This window comes from Tursiops truncatus, chromosome 20, assembly GCF_011762595.2.
Source record: "Tursiops truncatus isolate mTurTru1 chromosome 20, mTurTru1.mat.Y, whole genome shotgun sequence".
Lineage (NCBI taxonomy): Eukaryota > Metazoa > Chordata > Mammalia > Artiodactyla > Delphinidae > Tursiops > Tursiops truncatus.
Window position 1 is genome coordinate 29,616,609 of NC_047053.1, and position 17,931 is coordinate 29,634,539.

Genomic DNA, 17,931 nt, shown 5'->3' on the forward strand with positions numbered 1-17,931 from the left:
AACCTCTGCCGATTGTGATGCTTCCTCTGGTAGATTTTCTGGCTTTTTGTGGGAACACAATGCAGACCTTTATTTATAATGAGTCAATATGGGGAGAGTTTAAAATACAGATTTCTTATCAGATAAGTGATTCCACAAACAGAGTCACAGATGCATTAAAAAACATAGAAAAATAATAGATTTTGTTTGCATAATGGTCAGGGCCCTTGACAGAATTTTGCAAAGAAGTTTGTCTTGTTTTTGTTTTAACACATACTTAAGTATATAAGCATGGCAAAATATTGTTCCCATGAAACCACTTTTGAGCTCTGAGTGGGTTTATTAGACTTCTGTGGAATTTTTTCTTTACTTTTTCTCCCTTCTTTTTGTTTGCATTTTCTGAGGTGTTTTGTTTGTTTCTTTCTTTCTTTATTAAAATCAGTAACTAAAGTTCAAAAATTGCCATTAGAATAAGTTGTTGGAAACTTGTTTCTTCATGAATTATATTATCTGAAAAATGTGTGTGCCAAGAAAATAAATATCAAGATATTACTATCCACAAAAATTTTTTTACCCACTATGCTGAAGGTCTACAGCAAGGAAAAGCAGATGAGATCAATTTTATTCTTGCTTTTGTTTTCCTTTGTTTTTTCTTTTCTTCTTTAAGGTTTTCTCACCTAGAGAAAATGGCTGTTTACGGCTAGTTTAAGTATATTTAAATCCAACCACTGACTGGAAAATAGTAACTAATACTTTGAACTTAATCAGCACCTAATGACAGATGGAGAACTTCACCCACCCACCATGGGTTGAGATGAGGGTCCTTAGCCAGGTGCACAAGGTACTCTGAATTCAATGGCTTTCAGAAAATGGCATTTATTTCCTGAGCCAACTATAAAGAGACACTGAACTGTGATGCAAGTTATTCCTTCCTCATGTGTGTACCTTAAATTAATCCTAAATGTAAGAATGGACTCTTACTTGTGTCTGCTGCTTGAAAATAACTTGAGGGATGAAGTCATGAGATGGCGCTATTGTTTTCCTTAAATGTATGTTAAGAGTGAAAACTGTAATTTCAATTTTTATCTAAAGAACTTAAAGAACTTTCGTGTTAATTAAGAAAACTTTAGTGTAAGACTGCTTTGTATAAGCTGAGGCATGTGTGGCCTTAAGCCATGGTTTGTAGACATAGAGAAATGAAAATAAAACTAAAATTTTGATGAATATATTTAAAAAAGTAAGAGGACCTGACGAATAATTCATTATGTAACACTTAATACCTAGTTTTCAAATATATTAACTTTTTAGATTTTTTCAGATCATGTGGCATTTTTTCATAATAGTTTTGGTTAATATCTTGCTGTAAAAACTTTTAACTTCTCTATTTTCACCAGTTCCTAGTCTCTTATGAAAAACTGAATCTCCCATCCCACCACCAAAAACTCTCTAAAGCATGTAACAAACACCATAGCCCCTTGAAAAATTAATCTCTGCATTAGCCCAAGATAATTCTTTGAAAGTTACACATCATGTAAATGTGTAATGACATATATTCTCTATCAGCTAAAAAAGTAGGTCTTAATGGACTTACAATGGCAAATCATTTATGGTTTCCAGTTATTTTGAAAGGAATCTAGAATGATTGTTGCCAGTCCCTTCCTCATTCCCCTCAACAACAACAGCAAAGTAGAACCTTTCTACCATTGGGTCTTGGTTCTTAATTTTCTCTTTAAATAATGGCTTGACCCTGGAGCCCAAGAATGATTTGAGGAAAACTGTAAGCCATATTTTTGCTTAACGTCAGTCTGAAGTTAGAGGTCTGAAGAAAGAACAAGACACATAATGGAACCCAACTCTTGGAGGACATCAAAAAGGGAATTTTCAAGTCATTTCTTGTACAACCTAGCTGTTCAAATAAGCATACAATCATTTCAGCCTCTCTAAATAAGTTTTTTTTTAACTTTCAAAAAAAAAAAACTGGCTTGACTATAGCCATCCTTGGGAGTTTAAAATAATGACATAAGTTATTGTTATTAAGGGTGAAAGAATCAATTTCTGGGAATTCCCTGGCAGTCCAGTGGTTAGGACTCGGCACTTTCACTGCCATGGACCTGGGTTCAATCCCTAGTCGGGGAACTAAGATCCTGCAAGCTGTGCCTGTGGCCAAAAGAATTTCTGAAGGAAAGTTCTTATAAATCTGTAATCTTCAAAGCCAATCTTTTTGTGCATTTATTTTACTGGATTTTTTTTTATATTCATGTGGTTTAGTTCAAGTGTAAGTGGATGAGCTATTTGCATTCCTTTATGCATTATATAAAGAACTACCCAAGGGAAGTCTGTTTTAAAGAGAAGGTTTGTACTATGTTGCTCCTTTGTAGAAGAATCATTACTAATAAACAGCAACAGAGCTCAGAGACAGCTCTTATGGTTTATCGTACTAATGTAAGGCCATGTAAAAGTCTATGAGAGGAGTTAACCCACAGTCTCCCTCCCTTCTCCGTTTTCTTTTTTTTTTTTTTTTTAATATTTACTTATTTATGTGGGATCTTTAGTTGCGGCACGCAGGACCATTTTTTAGTTGCAGCATGCGGGATCTAGTTCCCCGACCAGGTATTGAACCCAGGCCCCCTGAATTGGGAGTGCAGAGTATTAATCACTGGACCACGGGGGAAGTCCCACTTCTCCATCTTTGATGTCTGTCATACAGGTCTTCTGGAATCATCAATGCACTCATTGCTTCTACTACATATGTCTATCCAGGCCTTTTTACATATCCTTCAGTATTCATTAAAGGACTTTTTAAACAACTTCACCCCACACTGATCTCTCTTTTTTCCCTTCACTTTCTTTGGAGTATATCTTCTGTACCAAAAAGTTGAGAAATTTATTATTGATTTATAAATTCTTTTGTTTGCAAATCAGGTCGTGTGTGTGTGTGTGTGTGTGTGTGTGTGTGTGTGTGTGTGTGTGTGTGTGTGTGTGTGTGTGTGTGTGTGTGTGTGTTTTGAATCCCTGTAATGATTTTAAGTTCTTGGACATAGACTATTTCTTGCAGTTTTTTTCTTTCCCCATAGTACCAATTACAGTGTTGGATATAAAATAAGGACTCCATTAGGGGTGTGGTGGTTGATAATTAAAAGGATCAAAGAAAAGTGTCAGCCAGGAGTTATGTATTTGTTCACCTCTTGTAAATATAGTAGCAAGAAATTTCTCTTCCTCTACTCCTGCTTTTTGTTACAGAAAGCAGCAACTGAATTGTTCTAGAAAAAGGGCAGTGAAGTTAATTTAATACTTACTTAAAAAAGGAGAACATAAGGCACTGTTGCAAATACATAAAATACCTTTTGCTGGCCCCAGGAAAAAGATTGGGCTCATTTAGCTTTTAGCCCTATTATTATCAGATGAGAAAATAAAGGGTATAGAAAATAGAGATGTTTGGTTTTCTAAGTTGCCCCAAGTTACCATTTTTTTAAAATGCCTGCAAGCATTTCTAAAACAGAAGCCTGGTACCTACAGTTGCCAAACCGGTTTAACAGCACTACCTCCACATATTCTAGGTGAGAGGGAGCTCCGAGTACATAAACTTATCAGAGATCACTGTCCCAATCATCTCAGAACAAGTTGTTTAGTAATGTACTGTAGTTTCTGTGCAAACCACCTACCATAAACCACGAAGTGATTCAAGGTTCGCAGTTCCTTCTTTGTTCCTTTGTTAATCACTGACTTCTGACTAGTGGGAGGTGCCTCCCAAATTTGCTAATGCATTCTTTTTGGATAAGGATGACGCACAGATTGTCCTAATAAGGACTTGGATTGAGAAAGGACCGCCCCCTCTGAGAAGATGGGACAAGTCAGAGAGAGGGCGGGCAGTTTCTTTTTCAACTAGGGATGACACAAGCATAAGTCATTTCCTTATTAATCGGTTCAAACCAGTTCTTACAGGAACTGGTGGTGATAAATGTGAGACTTCTCAGAAGTCATTCATTTTATTCTTTGTACCACACCAGTGTGCAGCATCAGCTGAGAGCTGGCCTCACTCTGAGAACTAACTCTTCTACTAGAAGGGACTCTCAGCTCCTATTTTCTTCTTAAGCATTTGGAGGGAGAGCTTTTTCTCCTTTATGGGGTTGTGAAAGGATGAATTCTGATCCATTGAAAAGAGTTCACAGGATTTCGCCAGCTCTGCTGATTGTTGTTGGGTTTTTTCCTCCTTCTATCTAATCCCTGCTTTTTGAGTTGAGGCGGTAAGTGGATTTTTCTTTAACATTTTTCCTGCTTTTCTTCCCAAATGTATCTTTTTCCTTGGGTTATTGTACCCTGCTTCCAGTGCTGTCCCTGGCATAGGTCCATCTCTGCAGAAGCCATTCCAGGAATACCTGGAGGCCCAGCGTCAGAAGCTTCACCACAAAAGCGAAACGGGCGCACCACAGGTGAGACTTTCCTCTATCTTCTCTTCCCCCCCACTCCCCACAGTTTCAGGGCGAAGTTACATTCACAGCACTCACTGGCATTTTTAGGCAAATAGAGTGAGGTTTGTCAGTCTTAGCAGAAGTTTGAGGCTCGGTTTACTCCCTACTGGCAAATGTGCCTTTGTCTAGATCAGAAAATGTATTGATAACTTCTATTTTGTACATCTTCTCCCAAAAACAAGCCTTGGGCTAATGAAAAATAATGGATCTGTTATGTAGAATGAGTTATTACCTTGATCTTAAATTATTTATTTATAAGTAGCAAGTATACTTTCCAAGTGAATTAAAAAGTTAAAATTTATAGCATAACAAAGTATTGGACTTACTGAGTTCATCTGAATATCTTCCTTCATTTTTGCTCTATTTTTCTTTTCACAGATGGGAAAATAATTTTTTTTAATATAAACCAAAGCTGTTAACATAACTGAACTTAAAAACTTAATTAAATTAAGCCTGCCTTTTCTATAAACAGTTTTGCAGCAAAGGAAATGACTAGAAGAGGATGAGTAAGCAATAACCTGAAATGGGAAACTTGAAGGAAGCATAGTGTTTTTCTTGTTTGGTTGGGTTTTTTTGTTTTTTGATGGCCTTACACTCTTTACGTGGCCCTTTGCTGCCCTCAGTTGACCAAACATGACTCCAGAAATAGATAACATTTATATTTTAAAAGCTGCTCCTAATCCTGGAACAAGAATATATACACGTGTAACTATCTTGACACTACTCTCTGAAAGTATCTCCATGGTGACTTCAGATAGTAAGATTTAATCAAAGACATTATGTAGTGAAAGATAAGAGATGACTTCACACTCACCCCATTCTAAATTATATGACTCAACATTGACTTTATATCTAACAAAGTGAAATCTTAATAGCTGGGTGTAAGAAAGCCTGAATGTAGATTTCACAGTAGCTGAAGACACAAGACTTTTCATTTTTAATTGTTTAGGCTTTATAAGTTGTAAGCTCCAGGTTCTCATTATTTTCGTTAAAACATGGTAGGTGGTCCCCTTTTTACTACTGAACTAATGGAGCATTTCTCGTGGATTGTTCTGCCTTTCTTCCTGCAGGGAGAAAACTGGTTGTCCTGGATGTTTGAGAAGTTGGTTGTTGTAATGGTGTGTTACTTCATCCTGTCCATCATTAACTCCATGGCACAAAGTTATGCCAAACGAATCCAGCAGCGGTTGAACTCAGAGGAGAAAACTAAATAAGCAGAAAAGTTTTAACTGCAAAAATTTAAATGGACGGGTTCTGCCTTAAATTGGGAGGACTCCAAACCAGGAAGGAAAATTCCCTTTTCCAACCTATATCAATTTTAATTTTTTTTTTCCCCTGAAAGCAGTTTAGTCCATATCTTGCACTGACAATACTCTTCCTTTGTTAAGGTAAGGTATCCACCGTCAATTCAACCCAAATTGTATTTTATTAGGGTGGAATGTGATATTAAGCAGCAAACTTAACAAAAACTGGCCTTCTACTTGTTATTTTCAAAAGCCCACATGGTACAATTAAAGAATTCCGGACACCAAAAAAAAAATGGTTCCTAAGTATGTCCAATATGTCAAGCTTTTTAGGCTTGTCACAAATGACTTCTTTGTTTTCCTAAGTCATCAAAAGTGTATATAAATTATACTAGATTGGATAACAGTCTTGCATGTCTATCATGGTAAAATTTAATATGCCATCCTGCCCAACCCTTCCTCTCCCCCCTTTGAAAAAAGGCCATTTTATGATGCATTGCACACCCTCTTGGGAAGCTGATCTTTCAATTTTGAGACAGTATAAGGAAAATCTTGTTGGTGTCTCACAAATGAGCTGACACCATTTTTTATTCTGTATATTTAGAATGAAGTCATGAAAAAACTTTATAAAGACATCTTTGATCATTCCAAAATTGTGTCCGTTTTCTTGAGCGTTTTGATATTTTTACTTCCTTTTAGCTTCTACCAACTAAATACAACCTTGCCATATCCACCTACAACCGCAGTTTCTTAAGCCTTCATTTATTTGCATGAAAGGGCCACCACCGAAGCATTTTTTGTTGGGCTGGAATTGGGCAGCTGGCTACACACTGCTGAAATGGCACCTTAGGGACTGGTATATCAAGGGGACTTCTTGGCTTGTGAAAACAGGAGGGATGATAGTATGCAAATCACAGGACATGGAGAGAAAAATGACTCGTTTTTTAAAAAAACAAGCTTTCTCATATCTTAATTTTTAGCCCAGCACGTACTCTGATTTTAACAGACAGAAATCTACTTTTATATGTAACCTCATTTTCTTGCCTTTCTTCAGTAAGTGTTTTGTTCTTATGTGATTTTTCCTTTGGGATGTTTCTGGTCGAACTTGGTCATTTTGTTTTGCTTGGGAAAAAATAAACAGTTTCACTTTTTTCCTTTAGGAAAATTGGTACTGACATTATGTTGAGTGTAGAATTGGGTTTAAGTCTCAACAGGCCAGAAATGCCTGGTTTTATCAAATCCTGCCTGAATGTCTGCTTGTTTTGCCTACCGTCGTGACATCTCCATGGCTGTACCACCTTGTCGGGTAGCTTATCAGACTGATGTTGACTGTTGAATCTCATGGCAACAGCAGTCGATGGGCTGTCTGACATTTTGGTATCTTTCATCTGACCATCCATATCAAATGTTCCCATTCAAACATTACCGAGCATCATGGTTTACGATTAAAAAAACTGGTCCTTATGTCTACTGGCACTTTGAATCTTTTATGCCATGATATCGTAGCAGTATCATGAGGATTCTATGGAAATTGGGATAGTCTCTGTGATCAAAGCTAAATAAATAAAGGTCAAGCAACGTGCCTTGTGGGTTTTGGAAAGGTTACTTCTTAACAGTCTTTTTCCCCCCACCCAGAAACTTTCTAGCAGTATGACAGTTACTTACATGAAAAGCAGTACCCAAATGCTTTATTTTAAACAGATTCACATTAACCAGTATAATTTTTTAGATTCTTTAGCGTTAGTATAAGTCTCTAAATCAGCTTCCAGTTGTGTTTCATCTCCTTCACCTGCATTTTATTTGATGTTTGTCTGAAGAAAGGAAAGAGGAAAGCAAATATGATTTGTACTGTTTGTACTAAATCTTTGGGATTTGTTGGTAAATTTATTTCAGGGTAAAGTATAAGAAAAACAAAGACTAGTTTCTTAGGCTGAAGGTCTAAGTGATTTATAATACATTTGACTTATGATGGCTTGTTCACTCTTTCAAATGAATTTGCTTTGAAAACAAATGAAGAGCAGCTCTCCTCCTTCCCTCCACTAAGTGTTCAGGTGTGACATGTTCAGGTGATTCTGCTGGATTCCAGCTGGAGCAGTTTGCTACCCTTCTGTTCCTGCGGTTGGTTTGTTCCTTTTATCCACCAAAGTGGACGCAAACAACATGATCCCAAAGACATGCCTAGTTAATTCCAGCTGATTGGAGACCAGAAAATTTGTAAATGGATGGTTTGATGTTACTGCAAATAAAAGAAAGGGCCTGGGAATTCTTTTGATTCCATCTCTACTTTGTTTAAGTCTCATTTTGTGCCTTAAATATCTGCAATGTTTTATCATGTCTCAACTCAGTGACTGACAAGCAACACAATACAGTGCAACACATCAGGGTTTATACCCTAAAGTACTGAGGAGCACCTCCCTCAAGCAATGCCATGTGGGAACTTGCAGTGTTTTCTGGATTCTCTGTATAACCATAATCCAGAGTGTGGGATTTAGAAGGAAGGGAGAATTTTAATTTCATTTGGACAATGGCCACTATTTCCATTCTCTAAAAATCCAGAAGACGACAGGCTGGAAGTGACATTGCTGAATTACACTAGTTAATTCAGTGTATATAGTAGCGAGTACTCCTTACAAACAAACTCGGCCAGTGTTCCCAGTGTGCTCAGTGCTGTCTGTAGCTTTGGTAGGACAGCTTGAGGCTTGTTACTCAAAGTGATTTCTTAAGTACAAATTACTCATTAAGCTAAAAGAAAAATAACTGATTGCCCTCTTATAAACTGCGGTGAACTGTGTTTTGACTGACCGGTGTGTCAAGAGCTCATGGAGTCCCCTTTTTAGCATCAAAAAACCTTTCCATATATTTTGAAACCCACCGTTTGCCTCCATGTGCATTAGTCTGTTAATGATGGTTTAGATCTCTGCCTCTAACATAATGTGACCTTGAGAAAGTTTTTAACTGAGCCTAGATTTCATCTATAAAAATAGAGATATATAGCCAGGTTGTCCTAAGGATTAGATCAGATAAAATGTAAAGAAGCTGTAAATGTTAGTATGTTACCAATTTTTTAATTCACCAAAGACAGCATTTGCTACACATGTAAGAATTTTACAACATTGCATTTACTCACTTCAAAAACAAAAGTAGGGTGCTTCCCTGGTGGTGCAGTGGTTGAGAGTCCGCCAGCTGATGCGGGGGACACGGGTTCATGCCCCAGTCCGGGAAGATCCCACATGCCACAGAGCGGCTGGGCCCGTGAGCCACGGCCGCTAAGCCTGCGCGTCCAGAGCCTGTGCTCCGCAACGGGAGAGGCCACAGCAGTGAGAGGCCCGCATACCGCAAAAAAAAAAAAAAAGTAGGATTTAAAATGCTGTCTGCAGGGACTTCCCTGGTGGTCTAGTGGGTAAAGACTGTGCTCCCAATGCACGGGCCGGGGGTTTGATCCCTGGTCAGGGAACTAGCTCCCACATGCAACTAAGAGTCCGCATGCCACAAGGAAGATCCCGTGTTCCACAACTAAGACCCAGTGCAGCCAAAAGAATAAATAAATATTAAAAAATAAGTAAATAAATGCTATCTGCATATATGCCCTCATTTGGGAGTAGATATGCTCTGTCTAAAGAAGTTATTAATTAAATCCAAGATACAAATTAATAAAAAGAAAAGCAGAAATTAATGAACTAATGACTTGATTAGTAAGACTAAAACCTTCTTAACTAAAAATAGCTCTCCAGGCCTCTCAGCTTCTGAGATGGCCCACACTTTGTGGAGTGTGTTTCTCCCATGGCCGCTGGAGCCTGAGACGGACTGTGTTCTGTCTATGGAATGTGCATCTCTAAATAAATCCACTTCTTACCTATCAAAAAATAAAATAAAAATAGGCCAGTTAGCCTAGTTAAGGTACAAAGCACAGATACACAAAATGTACTATGAATAACTGAAAATACTTGTCTAATCTTACCAGCTTTAAATGTTGACATTTTCTAATTTATTTTTATTATACAGTTAATACTAAAAAAACTAGAAGGTAGATGAGGAAAAAAGGAATGATCAGCTTTTAATACCTTGTTGGAAAAGCTCCATCTGGAATATCCAGTGAGATTTGCTGGGTGTAAAGAGGTTTTAAACAGTAAAAGAAAAATTTGATTTGGTGGCATGCCAGGTCTTTCCCAACAGACCTGAAAGTCTCATTCCTGTTACAAAAACACACAAGATTGGTTTATTTTATTGATAATTAGTTATTAATGTGCTCACAAAAAGTTAAGACAACCTAAGCAGGAGTTTAATAGCCATTTTTGAAAGCCAAGTAACATTCCGTCTCTAACTCACATGATCAAAGCGTCTCTGGTAGTCACAAAACATAGTAAATGAAATGCTACACAAAACTGCTGCATGTGAAGTGCTTTGTTCCTTTATTCTCAAAGACAGCAAGAAAAGAAAGCACATAGTGTACTTTAAAATTCTAGAAGCAGTTGAGTCATTTGTATCTGGTAGTCAGGGGCTTGGGTTCCTGTCCCTCCCTTCCCAGCAAGGCCAGGAGTTCACCTAAGGTAATGCATTTGCCTTGAGGGTGAGGACTTGAATTGCAGCATATAACCTACATATATTTGCATATTTAACCAGTACTCATAAGAGGGATTATAACAAGAACCTGTTCTGGATAGCTGCTTACTCATTGCCTTTAGAACTGTGGCGCTGGGACAGGAAAGTGCCAACTGTTTACTCATTCTCTTTGACCTACTAGCCTTCCACAGTTTGCTGTGTGGGTGTTGATACTACTAAAATAAAATTTTAAAAAAAGTTGTTTTAGATGGCCCCCACTATCTACCCAAACACCCTGGATTTATTTGAGATCTGGGATTCTAGTTCTGTAGTTGAGATACTGGCCCAAACTGTGGCCCAGAGAGAGTGAGTCAGTTCTAAGTGGCTGGCTGACTCTCTGGGAACAGAAATGAAATGCAGCTTGGAGGGTTTGTCGGCCAAATCCACAAATGTGTGGCTTTTTGAAACATTGGACATCTGTTCCTCTTAATTTAAAGAAAACCTTTCTAAAAAGCACAGAGTTGCTTGGCTCCTTGTTTCTTTGTGTCAGCAGCAGTTGCTGCTGTAATTTAGTAAGCCTAGAATCAATCCTAGTTAGAAAATTTGGAATCTTTAGGGCACACTTCAGAGAAAGTGGAACTGAATTGCTTTGGGAAGGGAAGAGATGATTTTACAGCATAGAGTCTGTTTGGAAATCCCCTTCTGGGGTAATCAGCCCAGGTGTTCAACCCTTTGTTAACCATTTCCAAATGACTCAAAGGACATAAAGGGAAGGCTTGGACACACTCCAGCACTATTTCGACAATGTAGTATCTGTTTGTGTTGGAAACCGTATTCCTGAATTCTTGAGGGGAAGGCTCGGGCTTATTCTGGGCATTTTTGGCCGAGAGGGACCCCTGGGCCACCTGTCTAAGCTAACAGTCATGGCCTTTTGAGAGTTTCCAGGGAGGAGTATGGACAGCTTGCTTTGATGGCCTTCCACCCAAAGCCCTTTGGGGAAAAGCCTTGTTTATTCAAGGAGGCCTGTCTCTCCCCCCCGACCTAAGCCCAAACGTTATTTCCCTTTGTTGCCATCTATCCCCCTTTAGGGAGCAGCATGAGCAGCTTTTTCCTTCAGGCACTTTTGACTGACTCAGCCCAGCAGCGTTGCCTAATTGTGTCCCAGTCTGTTTCTGATGGAGGGAAAAGTTGTTTTTGTGGAGCGAATTTGAAAAGAGGGATGGGTTGCGCCTTTCCCCAAAGGTGGGGGAATGACTATTCAGATTACTCTTGTCTTTCTCTGGCTCCTCACCAGGTGGTGTTGGAAACAAAGAGCAGCTCAGGTTCACTTCTCTTGGCAGTTAAGTGCTGAAGCCCAACGCTCCATGTCACCAGAGAACCTTGCTGTTCTCAACCTCTTTTCACCTTAAAAAGATGAAAGCCAAAAATAACGAGAGGAGGCCCTTCTCTGCCTTTCATTTTTTTAGTGCACCTCGGAGTGTCTTGAGAATCACTTTCACTTGACTGACAGTCCTAAACCTCTTACAGCAGCCAAACTTTCTCTACCTAACCTCACATGGTTTGGCCACACTCTTGACGCTCTTCAGACTGCACTGCTCCATTCTGTCCCTTGCACCAGGCCCTTCCCACTCCCATGTCCCCTCCACAGTATGTTCTTTGTACACAATCACACAACACCAGCAATCAAGATTAGCTCCCAGGAACCTCCTCTGATGTGCCCTGTACCAGGAAGCACAGTGGATTTACTGTAACTTTGATGATTGCTTGCTTGCTTTGTACCAGGCACTGTTTCTAATGTTGTTTTATGTGTTTTGTATTTAATCTTTAAATCCTCCAACAGCCCCATGAGAAAATTAAGGCAGAGAAGTTCAGTGATTTGCTGGAGGAAGCAAGGAAGTAGAGCAAGAATTCAAATCTAGGTGTTCTGGCTCTTAGCCACTCAGTTCTGCGGAAAAGTCCAGTGCAAAAGTCCAAGCGTCTGCTTACTTGTTTCATCTTGTGATCACAAGGTAGGTGATGGGAAAAGGGAGACAGCAGAAAATCAAGGCCACAGCCGAAACAGTTTTGCATTTAAACAGATGAACAGCTTTTGTGTGTCCCTATACCAAGGGTTGGAAAAGCCAGCTCTGCTCTTAGCCATCCTGTGTGGGCAGGTTCCCAGAGTGATGTTTGCTATAATTATGATTACAAAGCAATCCGTACAAAGGTACAGACCTTTTTTCTTTTTTAAAGCACTGTCACATCTTGAGTTTTATTTGATCTTCATAACAACCCTATGAAACAGTTAGGGCCAGTAGTGGTATTAGCCACGTTGGGGAAAAAAAATTTTTTTTATTCACTTTTTAAATCTCTAATAGTTTAGGGCTTCCCTGGTGGCGCAGTGGTTGGGAGTCCGCCTGCCGATGCAGGGGACACGGGTCCGTGCCCCGGTCTGGGAAGATCCCACATGCCGCGGAGCGGCTGGGCCCGTGAGCCATGGCCGCTGAGCCTGCGCGTCCGGAGCCTGTGCTCCACAACGGGAGAGGCCACAGCACTGAGAGGCCCGCATACCACAAAAAAAAAAAAAAAAATTCTCTAATAGTTTAAAGTACTATAGGGAAGAGGCAAAGCTGTTGAAAAATGATCTCCCTCCAGGAGTTTACAGTCTTCTTGGGGGTTATGCAAATATGCAGGTAACTACAATGTAGAGTAGTAAGATGAAGGCCATAAGAAAAAAAAAAATGGGAAGAGGAAGAAAACTGCTGACTAGGAAGGATCAGAAAAGGTTTCATGAGGATGTGGCACTTGAATTGCCAGGTAGGGGTTGGGGTGAGGGAAAAGCCCTGTGAGAGACACCAGGAAAGCGCCAGTGAGGGAGCTGTGAGACAAGGCCAATGAGCCTTCTACCTCTTATTCTCTGCCTAGCTTCGTTTTGTTTCCTTTAAGGTACCTACATATAATTCACAACTAGTCAAGTTTCTTGTTTTTGCTCATTCCTCCACTAGAACCTAAGCCACATAAGGGCAGACACTATTGTGCTCTCCTTTGTATGCTCAGAGCCAAGCACAGGGTGGGGTCACACACAGTATTTGCTGAATGGATATTGCAACAGCCCACGTGAAGCAGCAGCAGAGATTCGAAGGCAGGCAGGAGGTGCTACCTAAGTAGAGTCCAGGTAATGGTGGAGTGAAAGAGGTGGAGTATACATGAAGGATGAACCAGAGAACCCTGAGAAGACAGCAATAATCATTGATCACTGAGCCAGGAATATAGGAGGAGGACCAAGTTTGAGAGAGAGAGTCACTATTCCGTTTTGAACATATGAAGGGAAGATACCAATAGAATGGTGGGGCCTAGTATAGGGGTGTATGTCAGTTCTCCTAACTCCTCAAACCACTCCCTGTCAGAGAATAAACCTGACTTTTTCAGAGAATTCTCTAGAGTAGTATGTCCTCTGTACTTTCCTGTAAGTGATCATCTAAGCCTCACCTTGTTATGTAGCACTGTTCCTGAAGAATGGCACTGTGACTGGACCTTGGAGCCACAGGAAACTGCTTTAAAATTCCTCTCCACAGTTGTATCCTGCCTGCTTTGCCAATGGCTCCTCCCTCTGAGAACTGGGAGGATGGTAATTCCTGGATAGATTGTCTTTATAAGGAGAAAAGTTTGGCAGTGTGATTTCCTGTATATTTCTACTAGAGTCCAAGATTCCAGTAGTGCTAGCCTAGACAGCAGTGGCAGCCACCTAGAACCCAGATGTCATTAGTATTCCCAAGTAAGTACGAGGGCGTCCTCCCAACTGCCTTTGCCAAGCCAAAAGGCAGAGTCACGGCTTTATTACACCTTCTAGAGCATGTGGTAAAGGCGGCTTTCCATTTGGCTGCTTTGGTGCCGGGGTTGTTTACATGTTTCAGTGAGTGAGTTACGCTTATTGAAGTTGGCTGGATAGGAGTTCAGAATAAATGACATATGACCACAATCATACCATTCACCAGAAGCACCAGAGTTCAGAAGGAGAGAGATTTACTTCTGTAATAATCCTTTGGTAGAGAAGAGAGGCACAAAACTCGAGTATTCCACTCTCAAGAAGGTCCACAGTTTTTGAAGCCTTTGAGAATTGGGGTGTGACTGTTCCTGGCTTTCTGATGGAATCAGACAAAATAAGATGCCTATCTGGTAAAAGCACAGGTGTGCGAGTACTTTGCACAATTTTAGAAGGAAAAAAAAAAAGCTGAAAAATAGTGCTTGTAGAAAAATGTAGAGATCAAAGAAATTTGCAGATGTTCTGCATTTTCTTCTTCAAACATAATCTGTCTGAGCATAAAAGACATCCCTGGTCTCTGCAAGGAAGAAATAAAAGGTTCTTTCATACATAAATGATTTCCTACTTTATACACCTCTTTTCAGGCTGCTCCCAGACTTTGTGTTTGATATATTTACTAGTCTTCCCTGCAGTAGGCGATGTTCATTAGAAGAACATGTTGAGACAGTAGGACCCCAAAGCTATCTTTAACTTCTCCCTTCCTCCTCTGCCCCTGGAGCATCCTATAATTCCTACACCCTATTTCTGTGATAGTTTACAGAACGATGAGGATGCCTATTACTTCCACCCCTTGTTGCTGCCTTCTGATTCATTTGACTTATTCCTCCGTTCTTCAAACTGTCTCCAGGTCTTAACGTCCTTTGAAAAATCATTTTTGAGTTATTTTATCTTTATGTTGGTTTTTTATGGCTTTGCTTAAAAAAAAATGCAAGCCAAAGAAATGCATAATATAAAAAAAGAAGGAAATCCCCTAAGATATTATCCCAAAGAAATTACTATGAAATCTAGCATGTGTCCTTCGAGTCCTGCTCAAAAATGTTCGGAGCCTCCCATTCTTCTTGGTCTTGGGATCCTAGCAGTGGGGGCAGAGCTGGGGCAGGCAGGATCATTGGGGCGTGTCTCTCATCTGTATCTTCAGGTTAGTGATAGTTCCACCTCTGTCCTTACTGAACAAAATTAAACATAACCATGTAGATGAATCTATGTGTTTCTCATAACCACATTTAACAGTCATTTCTGTCAGCTTTGGCTACTACAGCACACAGAAAAGAAACAGTGGGAGAGGGGGAATGGCCAAACATTAGAAGGCTTAGAATTCCAGGACAAGGAATTTAGATTTTTTTTTTTTTTTTTTTGCGGTACGCTGGCCTCTCGCTGTTGTGGCCTCTCCCGTTGCGGAGCCCAGGCTCCGGACGCGCAGGCTCAGCGGCCATGGCTCACGGGCCCAGCCGCTCCGCGGCATGTGGGATCTTCCCGGACCGCGGCACCAACCCGCGTCCCCTGCATCGGCAGGCGGACTCTCAACCACTGCGCCACCAGGGAAGCCCAGGAATTTAGATTTTAGGCAAGGACTTGCAAACAAAGGCAGTTGTACACTCTCTTTTAATATATTGTTTGAATTTATATTGCCTTAAGTGGCTCTTAATTATATAAGATGACTTCAGAAGCAGAATATTTTTAATTACATTTCCAGGTCCTTAGTTTCATCTAATAGTTGTGAGATCTATTGCTAATATGGGACCTTTAATAGGCTTTATTGTGTGTCTGTAGTTTTGCAGCTTTACGTCTCTTCCACAGTTTTTCAGACGTTTATATTAATCTGTTCAACAAACAGAGAGTCTCTACATGAGTCAAGCATATGATCTGCAGCAAGGAATATACCAAATGGTGAACTCCTAAAGGGCAGGGGCCAGGTTTACCTCGTTTTTTTATTTCCCCATCTTTGCACAGTGTCTTAACTTGCAGGTGTTCAATGGATGTTTGTGGAATTAAGCTCATATCCTGCCTCTTTCATACTGTTCACAGGAGCTGAGCTTAAGCAAGGCCCTTCTTTTTTTAAAAAAAGGAAAACTTCCATCTTTCTGCCTCATGTCATGTTTCTTACTATCATGTTCCCATGAACTCTCACCTAGTAAGGATAAGCTTTGTTCAACTCCAGTTTCTACAATTCCCAGGATTTTGCTCCTGAAGTGTCTAGAATAGCTCTGTCCAATAGAAATATCATGCAAGTCATATATCTAATTTTTAAAATTTTAGTAGCCATACTTTAAAATGTAAAAAAAACAGGTATTATACCAATTTGAATAAGTTATTTACCTTATTATGTCCAAAATATCATTTCCACGATTTAAGATATTAATATTTTACATTATTTTATTTGTATTATCTTCAAAATCCATTGTGTATTTTACACTTACTGACCACATGTGGCTAATGGCTACATTATTGGACAGCCAATATTGGACAAAAAGACTGGACAAAAATCTTTGAATTTCTGTGTACTTACCATGTAAATAATTAAATTCATAGGACAAGAGAGCCATGAAAGTATCCATTGTATTGGCTCCATCATTGGCAAAGGAGAAAAATTCAGGTAACACAGAATTATTTGCTAAGAGACATGTAATTTAGCTTCTTGTTTCTTTTCATGCTATCTTGTAAGCTATTCTTAGATTTTTTATCATTAGGTAAAGTCCATAATTCAAAAACCATCGAGTATTTCTTTTTTTTTTTTAAATGTTTATAAGCTATTAGCAGTTCTTTGGGAATCATCATCAGTTCCCCTGACCTTCCTTTTCATCTCTTCCCTGGCTTCACTGGCTCCCTAGAGTCTAAATGATTAGGATTTTCTCTCTTTTCCCTCTTCTCCCTTGAATGCCATATCTTCTGCAACACTGACCCAACACTGCGTTCTCCAGAAACTTAAAATATTTACATTGTTTATCTTAACATTCCTGCTAGGGGAAATGGGATTCCATTTATTAATAAGGTTGACATTGCATCGTCTGAGACATTTCAGAGTGTAGGAGTAGGAAGTTATTTAGTTAAAAATATAAAGCCAGATTTTTTAGCTCACATTCCTAAAACCCATAGGAAACAATGTGATTGATACAGATGAGCAAATATCTCTTAAATTAAATAACTGATTATTTGCAAAAATGACAAGTTAGTGGGCAAAGCCATATTTGGAAGGTAGGTGGAAGAACAAGGAAGGGTTGACTGCCAAACCTTGAGCTCATGCGGAGAGAACAGTGGGATGGGAACATATGGAGCATGTTTTAAAACAAAATTTTGGACAGGAATGCAAGTGTGATAAACATGGTGGTCAGGAGAAGAATCACTGGTATGTACACTGCACAGTAAAGTCTACAGAGCCAGTGAGGAGGCTTCAGACAAATTTAAAGCCTAGACTAAAGGTCCCAGTTCACGGTTCTTTACCTTGTACCACATCTTTACTGTAAAAAAAGAAAAAAAAACTGAACATGGACATGGGCAAGATAATAAGCAATAATTAGGAAGCCAGAATCGTAGCACCAGGCATGGAAAGAAACTTAAGTACCTTGTAAGCTTCTTCATTTAGACTTTGTGGTATTGATCCCCATATACTTAGCATTTGTTCAGTGCCTGGCAGTGAATAGATACTGGTTGAATGAATGAAGGGACTGAGAATAGTGAATCACGGGCACACTTACTGAGTTCTAAGTGACAGGTTAAAGAAAGGAGAAAGGGATTGTCGGCTGACTGAATAGTAGTGGTGAGGGGTTGCGGGGCGAGTACTCAAAGCTAGAAGCAAGAGGGAAGAAACAGGTTCTACCGCTTAAAGAGCTCTTAAGAAAAGCACAAATGGGGGAGAACGAAAAGGTTTGAAATTAAGAAACAGTTTGAATTTATACTGTAC

The 17,931-nt window shown here is 39.6% G+C and overlaps 2 protein-coding genes across 11 annotated transcripts in view; one reads left to right on the top strand and one right to left on the bottom strand.

The window, feature by feature from the left end:
• VMP1 (vacuole membrane protein 1) overlaps positions 1-7,955 on the top strand; it is a 130,103-nt gene extending 122,148 nt beyond the window's left edge. For all 8 annotated transcript variants that reach the window (XM_073797576.1, XM_073797577.1, XM_019945293.3 and 5 more), the window contains 2 exons: positions 4,307-4,409; positions 5,519-7,955. In XM_073797576.1, coding sequence (XP_073653677.1) covers positions 4,307-4,409; positions 5,519-5,662 — 247 coding nt within the window. In that variant the 3' untranslated portion in view covers positions 5,663-7,955. The remainder of the gene's footprint in view (positions 1-4,306; positions 4,410-5,518) is intronic.
• The window catches only part of TUBD1 (tubulin delta 1), a 32,833-nt gene continuing 22,265 nt past the window's right edge, over positions 7,364-17,931 (bottom strand). The window contains exons 9-10 of one of the 3 annotated variants that reach the window (XR_012328576.1): positions 10,019-15,199; positions 7,364-9,882 (exon numbers count right to left, since the gene is read on the bottom strand). Coding sequence is in view for 1 of the 3 variants with exons in the window: in XM_019945288.3 (XP_019800847.2) it covers positions 15,139-15,199 (61 nt within the window). In the remaining 2 variants the exon portion in view is untranslated. Of the gene's footprint in view, positions 15,200-17,931 lie in introns of all 3 variants that reach the window. The other 2 variants (XR_012328577.1, XM_019945288.3) reach the window with 2 other exon arrangements.